This window comes from Gekko japonicus, unplaced genomic scaffold, assembly GCF_001447785.1.
Source record: "Gekko japonicus isolate JY-2015 unplaced genomic scaffold, Gekko_japonicus_V1.1 scaffold1259, whole genome shotgun sequence".
Classification (NCBI taxonomy): domain Eukaryota; kingdom Metazoa; phylum Chordata; class Lepidosauria; order Squamata; family Gekkonidae; genus Gekko; species Gekko japonicus.
Window position 1 is genome coordinate 403,833 of NW_015175396.1, and position 9,777 is coordinate 413,609.

The 9,777-nt window shown below is 47.4% G+C and overlaps 1 protein-coding gene across 1 annotated transcript in view; it reads right to left on the reverse strand.

Moving 5' to 3' along the window:
• HCN4 (hyperpolarization activated cyclic nucleotide gated potassium channel 4) overlaps window positions 1-9,777 on the reverse strand; it is a 184,403-nt gene that overhangs the window by 107,378 nt on the left and 67,248 nt on the right. The window contains 1 exon segment of the mRNA XM_015425678.1: window positions 8,592-9,015. Within this exon segment, the coding sequence (XP_015281164.1) occupies window positions 8,592-9,015 (424 nt within the window).

A 9,777-nucleotide genomic window follows, 5' to 3' on the forward strand; every position in this document is an offset into this window, starting at 1 on the left:
ATGAAAGAAAGAAGGAAGGACATTCAGTGGAAGATCAAGACTCTATGCTGGGGGGAAAATACTATGACTAAAAGGGAGGGAGGGAGGGAGGGGAGAAAATGTAAATAAATATAAACTCTCAAGGTAACAGACTAAATAATCAATAAAAAAATTATTGGGGGGGGGGAAAGCGCTTGGGGCTCTTTGGCTTGGAGAAACGACGACTGAGGGGTGACATGATCGAGGTTTACAAGATTATGCATGGGATAGAGCAGGTAGAGAAAGAAGTACTTTTCTCCCTTTCTCACAAGACAGGAACTTGTGGGGACTCAATGAAATTGCTGAGCAGTCGGGTTAGAATAGATAAAAGGAAGTCCTTCTTCACCCAAAGAGTGATGAGCACATGGAATTCACTGCCACAGGAGGTGGTGGCGGCTACAAACATGGACGGCTTCAAGAGGGAATTAGATAAGCATATGGAGCAGAGGTCCATCAGTGGCTATTAGCCACAAGGTATGGATAGGGACTCTGGGGCAGGTGATGCTTTGTATTCTTGGTGCTTGGGGGGGGAGGGACAGTGGGAGGGCTTCTAGTGTCCTGGCCCCACTGGTGGACCTCCTGATGGCACCGGGTATTTCTGGCCACTGTGTGACAAAGTGTTGGACTGGATGGGCCATTGGCCTGATCCAACATTGGCTTCTCTTATGTTCTTATGATATATTTGCCTTCAAGTTATAGCTGACTTATGGCCACTCTATGGGGTTTTTGAGGCAAGAGAGGAACAGAGGTGGTTTGCCATTGCCTTCCTCTGTTTAGCAACCCTGGACTTCTTTGGAGGCCTCCCATCCAAGTGCTAACCAGGGCCAACCTGGCTTAGCTCCCATGATCTCGGGCGAGGCTGGACTAACCAGGTCAGGAATATTTACTGCTCACGATACACAAGCTTCTGGTTCCTTCTGTGATTCCTTCCGACTGCTCAGCGACGAATTTTGCCACCCACATAAGCGCCAATTTCTTTCCCTCTTCTGATTTACTTTCCTGCTTCTAAGAGCCGGTCCCTGGTGTACACCTAAATCAACATAATTCCTCTCCCTCCCAGCTCTTTATGTTTTCTAGTTGTGTCCATGATACTTGAGCAGCAAGGAAAGATGACCCAATTTCAGAAGCAGAGAGTGTTACTCTCCGAGGGAGAGCCAGTTCAGTATAGTGGTTAGGAGTTGCGGACTCTAATCTGGAGAACCGGGTTCGATTCCCCACTCCTCCACGTGAAGCCAGCTGGGTGACCTTGGGTCAGTCACAAGTTCTCTCAGAGCTCTCTCAGCCCCGCCTACCTCACAGGGTGTCTGTTGTGGGGAGAGGAAGGGAAGGAGATTGTAAACTGCTCTGAGACTCGGGGTGCAGGGCAGAATATAACTCCTACTCCTTTTCTTCTTTGTAAATTTCCTGCATTGTGCAGGGGTTGGGCTAGAGGACCCTGGAGGTCCCTTTCTACTCTATGAATGTGTTCTTCTTCTTCTTCCATAATGAGGTGCTCACGGATACCATGGTGGCCAGAAATTTGCTCCCCGATATTCAGACATGACACGAAGCTGCCTTATACTGAACAAGTAAGAATAATGAACCAGAAATTGCTGCAAAAAGTTCAAACCATTACAAAACAATGAAAATGATAAATGAACATGTTGCTGATGTGGTAATCTCAAGGTTTCTTCTTTATTTCATAGGTAGAACATAGGTAGAAGACGAACAGCTCGAGTTTTCGAAGTTCGTTTCGGGGTCTATCAAAAATACCACTGTGTTGGAGTTGTAAAGGAACTAGTATTTAGTATAGGAGCTATGTATAGCCATTTGGAACTTGAAATTCCTGTTATTCCTGTTATTGGATGTTGTGAATAATTACTCCAACACAGTGGTATTTTTGATAAAGACCCCGAAACGAACTTCGAAAACTCGAGCTGTTCGTCTTCTACCTATGTTCTACCTATGAAATAAAGAAGAAACCTTGAGATTACCACATCAGCAACATGTTCATTTATCATTTTCATTGTTTTGTAATGGTTTGAACTTTTTGCAGCAATTTCTGGTTCATTATACTTACTCTTACCTTGCTGTGCCCTCTATTGTATTCACTTATACTGAACAAGACCATCAGTCCATCAAGGTCAGTATTGTCTAAGACTCTCCGTGGCTCTCCAGGGTCTCGGGCTGAGGTCTTTCCCATCCCCTGCTGCTTGGTCCTTTTAACTGGAGATGCCAGGGACCTTCTGCATGCCAAACAGGTGCTCTACAGCTGAGCCACAGCTTCACCCACTTCCCCAAAGCAGACCTAATCCTGGCTTTCCTCCACCCTCTGGGAGTTCCATGTGACTTTCAAAACCTAACCAAATCATTTCCCAAACAGCTTCAGGCAAGGGACACAAAGCCTGGCACTGGGATATAGGTAAAGGCAGGTCCAATAGGTATACTATCCCACTGCAGGTGGCAACTTCCAAATCAACAGCTGCCCGTGGCAGTGCCTTCCCCGTGGTGGCCCCCAGTTTGTGGAATGGCCTGCCTGAGGAGGTCAGGAAGGCTGCCATTCTCCTGGCTTTCCACAAACTATGCAAACCTGTATTTCTCAAGAGGGCTTTTTCTATGCGGGCAATAAGACAGCAGTGTACAAAAGGTTTCACAAAGCGACTTGGACAAATTAATAGGGACCGTGGTCGATCTAGCTTGCTGTAAGCTTGTTGTACAATTTGGTACAAGTTGGATCCTAAGAGGTGTTCCCTCTAAGCTGAGTTAGTGTGAGCTGGTTCACAGTTTTTTACCCTCCGTCTCACCCTTTTTTAAATCTTAGCTCAGGAAGGAGGGCTCCAGAGCAAACTAATTTATGCAGAAGCCAAATCACTCGCTCACAACTTTAATGCCAGTAGCTCGTAAAGCAGAATTTTCTCTCACAAGACTCCGCAGCTTAGAGGGAGCATTGATCCTAAGTACATAATGTTGCATCATTTAATGTGTCGTGCTAACAATCTGCTTTGCTTCAGTTCTGTTAATAAATCTCTGGTTGGTTCCGCAGCCCAATCCTATTTCATTGTTTACTGAATGTCCCATCCTGTCGATTTGATTTACTCACTCCGTGTACTCCTCCTTGAACCCTGGTGAGAAAGGCAGGCTACAGATAACATAAATTAATAAATTATACTCCACATAGACTTGCTATAATTAATTCAAAAAATACAGCTAAATGCTGGGGAAAGTGTGGCAATAATGGGCACTACCTACATTGTTGGATGACTTGTCCCAAGCTAGAACCATTCTGGAAATCAATTATCAACAGGGCTTTTTTGGTAGAAAAAGCCCAGCAGGAACTCATTAGCATGATAGGCCATAACCAACAGCAGGAACTCATTAGCATATTAGGCCACACCCCTGACAGCACAGCTCATTCACATATTAGGCCACACCCCCATGTTACCAGAAGTGTAGTCATCCAGCCATACCCACCCTTTGCTTCTTATTCTCTTTACCTTGTTTGTTGTCAAAACCCGGGGCTTTTTGCATGTTAGGCCACACACCCCTAATTGTAGCCAATCCGAATTAGTTTCTGCTGTTGGGTGTGCCCTATTATGCTAATGAGTTACAAACAAATACAATACCTTTATTGGCATAAAAGCTAATGAGTTCCTGCTGGGCGTGGCCAACTTGGGAGCCAGCCGGAACTCCGTTCCTGTGCGTCCCTGCCCCAAAATAGCCCTGATTATCAATAATATATAATAACAGATAATAACTGGTATTCAAGTACAACGCAACCCACTGGTACTGCTTCTACGTCTAGAGTTTGGTGTGAACTTACCTTTTCACATTAAAGAAACTTTGAGTCTCCTCCTGTTCAGCAGCTAAGTCAGCTATAGCTTCAAAGTGGAAAGATCCAGAGATTCCAAAATTGACATTATGGCATAATAAACTGTGGACACACTTTATTATGGCCAAGATTTCAGCTGATTTGGCACGTAAACCAGATGAAAAAATAAACCCTACTTTTATAGCCATTTGGAATCCTATTTTAGAATATTCTAAGAGTACAAGGAGAAATTCCAGAAATTGCAAAGACAATGCATTCGATATGATGTGTATATCGTTGGTAATAATACAAGCTCTGTTAACCCTCTCGACCTCTGGTTAATTACTCTACCTGAGAACTATTGTAATTCTAATTGTTATTCTATTCTAAGAATAATAATAAAAAAATTTAAAAATTTAAAAATGAAATATTTTACTCCGCCTAAGAATTTTTTGTTTTAAAGAGGCCTTGGAAACTGTGACAATAACAGTTTCTGTTGAAATACTGCAAGTCTGTTTTTAGAACAGGAACATTCGTAGGATAAAAAAATTATAAAGTAACACAGGGGCTGCTGAGATCAGTCTCTCTCCTCCTCCATAAGTTTCTGCTTCTACAGCTCTGTCTACTCAAGATTTGCGGTGGTCCCGGGTAGATTTTTGTCAAGATCACTCACTGTGCTAATTGATCCTGGAAGATCAATTATCCAGCTACTATAACTGTGACGATAACAAAGTGCTTAGGGATAGGGGGCGGGGGAGTTTAGTTCAAAGGAATTTATTTCTGGAAGGTGTTCACCATAAGTAGGTTAAAAGGGCAAAATAACCATTCTTATTCAACTTAGCGGATTTCAGACAGTAATGGTTCATTAATACTAGGATGGACTTAGTATTGGATGAAATGAAGGATACCAATGATACGCTGCCTTATGAACTTAGACCACAGATCCATGTAGCCCAATATTTACCCTGTCTATAGTTCCAGACAGAGAATATCTTCCACAGCAGCTGATATTGGAGGACCTTTTAACTGATGCCTGGGATTGAATCTGGGACCTTCTAAGTGCTCATAAAATTTTCTACCAACAAAGGAAACATTAGGTTCTTGCAAGGCATAAGAAGATAAGAAGAGCCCTGCTAGATCAGACCAGTGGTCCATCTAGGCCAGCATCCTCTCTCACACAGTGGCCAGCCAGTTCCTCTGGAGGGCCAACAACACGGCAGAGAGGCCCAAGGCCTTCATAAGAACATCAGGAGAGCCCTGCTGGATCAGACCAGTGGTCCATCTAGGCCAGCATCCTCTCTCACACAGTGGCCAGCCAGTTCCTCTGGAGGGCCAACAACACGGCAGAGAGGCCCAAGGCCTTCATAAGAACATCAGGAGAGCCCTGCTGGATCAGACCAGTGGTCCATCTAGGCCAGCATCCTCTCTCACACAGTGGCCAGCCAGTTCCTCTGGAGGGCCAACAACACGGCAGAGAGGCCCAAGGCCTTCATAAGAACATCAGGAGAGCCCTGCTGGATCAGACCAGTGGTCCATCTAGGCCAGCATCCTCTCTCACACAGTGGCCAGCCAGTTCCTCTGGAGGGCCAACAACACGGCAGAGAGGCCCAAGGCCTTCATAAGAACATCAGGAGAGCCCTGCTGGATCAGACCAGTGGTCCATCTAGGCCAGCATCCTCTCTCACACAGTGGCCAGCCAGTTCCTCTGGAGGGCCAACAACACGGCAGAGAGGCCCAAGGCCTTCATAAGAACATCAGGAGAGCCCTGCTGGATCAGACCAGTGGTCCATCTAGGCCAGCATCCTCTCTCACACAGTGGCCAGCCAGTTCCTCTGGAGGGCCAACAACACGGCAGAGAGGCCCAAGGCCTTCATAAGAACATCAGGAGAGCCCTGCTGGATCAGACCAGCAGTCCATTTAGTCCAGCATCCTGTCTCATACAGGGGCCAACCAGTTCCAGCAGCGGGGCATAGAGGCCAAAGGCCTTCCTAAGAACATCAGAAGAGCCCTGCTGGATCAGACCAGCGGTCCATCTAGTCCAGCATCTTGTCTCACACAGTGGCCAGCCAGTTCCTCTGGAGGGTCAACAACAGGGCAGAGAGGCCAAGGCCTTTCCCTCAAGTTGCCTCCTGGCCCTGGGATCCAGAGGTTTAGTGCCTCTGAATGTGGAAGTCCCCTTTAGTCGCCATGGCTAGCAGCCACGGATAGACCTCTCCTCCATGACTCTTCCAAAGCTATCTGTGCCTGTGTCCATCACTACGTCCTACAGCAGAAAATTCCACATTTTAATCATTCCTTGTGTAAAGAAGTATTTCCTTTCATCCGCCCTGAATCTACTGCCCATCCACTTCGTTGGATGCCCTCAAATGCAGGTATTTTGGGAGAGGGAGAAAAATTTCTCTTTGTCAACTCTCTTCGCCACAAGCATTATTGTATAAGCCTCTATCGTGTCCCCTCTTAGCCGTCTCTTCCAAAGTGAAAAGCCCCAGACTCTTCAGCCTCTCCTCAGAGGGAAGGTGCTCCAATCCCCCAAATCATCTTGGTTGCCCTCCTCTGTGCTTCTTCCAGCTCTGCAGTGTCCTTTTTGAGATGGAGTGACCAGAACGGCACACAGGATTCCACATGAGGCTGCTGCACCACAGACCTATATGGGGGCGTTACAGTAGGCAAAGCTCTACAATGCATAATGTTACCTATGTTGCAGGCCTTTACTTAATTTGTAAACGGTTCTGTCGTAGGCAAAGCTCTACAGTGCATAACGTTACCTATGCTGCAGGCCTCCTGGTTCGGTGCCTTTACTTAATTTGTAAACGGTTCTGTCCCGCCTTTCCCAGCACAGGCTAAAGATAGCTTGTAAACATTGCATCTAAATAGGGTTACCCAAATTAAAAGCATTACTAAGGACCAGTGCAAACCAATGCCTGCAAAAACATTCATGCCTCAGTAAAAATCATGGCAAACCAAACTGCCAATAAGTGGGGAAGGTGTCCTCCTCTCTTCTGGGAGCCTATTCTGTATGGTGGCAGCTCCCACTGGAAAGGAAAGGGCTCTGCTGGGAGACAAACAGGAAGAAGAAGGAGGAGGAGGAGGAGGGATTTATACCCCGCCCTTCACTACCCAAAGGTGTCTCAGAGCAGCTTACAAACTCCTTTCCCTTCCCCTCCCCAAAACAGACACCCTGTGAGGTAGGTGGGGCTGAGAGAGCTCTGACAGAAACTGCTCTTTTTTCAAGGATAGCTCTTTTCAGAACTATGGCTTGCCCAAGGTCATCCAGCAGCTGCAAGTGGAGGATTGGGGAATCAAACCCGGTTCTCCCAGATTAGAGTCCGCACACTTAACCACGACACCAAACTGGCTCCCAGTAGCAGAAAATATCTAGAAGCAACACCAAATATAAGTATTTGCTATATGTCTATTCATTCATTCATTCATCCATTCATTTATCCATTCAGTTGTCATCTCAACAACGGAAGTCTTATTTTCCTGTTTTATGTGCCGACTGAAACATACAAATGTGTTTTTAACCTTGGCGCTCGCAACATAAATCCAAACCTCTGATCTTACAAAAAAAAATATTAGAATTTCCTGGTGTGTTCGGGGGGTAGGACTAGGGTTGCCAGGTTTCCCCTGGCCACACCGGTGTGCCACAGGAGATGTCGGACAGCCACATGTGGCTCCTGAGCCACTGAGCCCCACAGCTTTAATGTCATTTCATGGGAAACAGCTCTGAAATTTAAACCCATGGTCCAAAATAGTCTGATCTGATTTTCATATCATCCCATCTTAGAAAGCAAGTAGGTGACAGTGGAAAATTTGAAAGTGCTAGCACCTATCCAATCTATTTACCTAATCTAATGCCTTATAAGGCAAAATGAACTCCAGGCCTATGCTAATGTGCCTGAAAAGCTGGATCTAGCCATTAATCTGGCAGGTTCAAGGTTGAAACTGGCAACAACAATATGCAAGGGGAAAAAGGTTGCCAGCTCCAGGTTGGGAAACTCCTGGAGATCTGTGGGTGGAAGCTGGGAGGACAGTGGGGTATAGTGCCATAAGAAGAGCCCTGCTGGATCAGACCAGTGAGGGTCCATCTAGTCCAGCCTCCTGTCTCACACAGGGGCCAACCAGTTCTACTGGAGGGCCAACAACAGAGCATAAAGGCCAAGGCCTTCAAAGGGACACCAGAAGTGCCCTGCTGGATCAGACCAGTGGTCCATCTAGCCCAGCATCCTGTCTCACACAGTGGCCAACCAGTTCCTCTGGAGGGCCAACAACGGGGCATAGAGGCCAAGACCTGAATAAGAACATAACAAGAACCCTGCTAGGTCAGACCAGTCAGGGTCCATCTAGTCCGGCATCCGGTCTCACACAGTGGCCAACCAGTTCCTCTGGAGGGCCAATAACATGGCATAGAGGCCAAGGCCTTCATAAGAACATAAGAAGAGCCCTGCTGAGTCAGACCAGTGGGGGTCCATTTGGTCCAGCATCCTGTCTCACACAGTGGCCAACCAGTTACTCTGGAGGGCCAACAACAGGGCATAAAAGCCACAGATTCCACCCACCAAAGCATCCCTTTTCTCCAGGGGAACTGATTTCTAGTCTAGAGATGAGCTGTAATTCTGGGAGATCCCCAGGTCCCACTGGAGACTGGCACCCGTACTTAGAACGCAAATGAGAAAACCCACTGGGCCAAACAACCCTGGCTCAAAACACACAGCCGGGACTCCTCCTGTTTGCTACCCAAGAGAAGTCAGGCTGTCCCCACGTGGACTACCGCTGGCCTGCTCACCTCTTCCCACTGGTGGATGTAGCGTATGAGCCTGGACAGCCTCAGGAGACGCAGGAGGCTGAGGATTTTGGTGAAGCGCACGATCCGCAGGGCGCGGGCCGTCTTGTAAACCTCCGAATCGATGCGGGTCTCCACGATCAGGAAAATGTAGTCGACCGGGATGGAGGAGATAAAATCCACCACGAACCAGCTCTTGAGGTACTTCATCTTGATCCGCTGCGGGTCGAGGATGATTTCCGTGTTGTCCTCCACCACGATCCCCGTGCGGAAGTTGAGGACCAGGTCGACGAGGAAGAACGTGTCCGAGACCACGTTGAAAACGATCCACGGCGTGGTGTTCTCGTCCTTGAAGAAGGTAATGCCCACGGGGATGATGATCAGGTTCCCGACCATGAGGAGCAGCATCGTCAAGTCCCAGTAAAACCTGGTCGGCAAAAGAAGAGGAATGGGAAATGAGCCCAGGAACAGCCCGCGTGATCGAATATCGTGGTTCGCAAACCTCTAAAGTGGGCCTCACTTCTAAACTTACTCTGCATTTCGAGGACTGAAAATAACTTTATACAGGGCTTTTTTTGTAGAAAAAGCCCAGCAGGAACTCATTAGTATAATAGGCCACACCCAACAGCAGAAACTCATTAGCATATTAGGCCACACCCCTGACAGCACAGCTCATTGGCATGTTAGGCCACACCCCCATGTTACCAGATGTGTGCTCATCCAGCCACACCCACCTTTTGCTTCTTATTCTGTTTACTTTGTTGTCAAAACCCAGGGCTTTTTTTTGTAGCAGGAACTCCTTTGCATGTTAGGCCACACACCCCTAATGTAGCCAATCCTAATGAGTTTCTGTTGTTGGGTGTGGCCTATTTTATGCTAATGAGTCCCTGCTGGGCGTAGACAATTCGGGAGCCAGCCGGAACTCCGTTCCTGTGCGTTCCTGCCCAAAAATAGCCCTGACTTTATAATACTTTCCCCCTCCTTGGCATAGATCAGGGGTGGCCAAACTGTGACACAGAAGCCACTTGAGGCTCTTTCACACATATTGTGCGGCTCCCGGCAAGGCAGCTGGGGAAGTGAAGGGGAGGGATGCCTCCCCCATCAGTCTTCCCTTCCCCAGCCAGTGTTCCCCTTCCTGGGTAGGCTTGAGGTGTGGGGGGGGGGGGCAGAGGAAGACAGAACGCTTTAA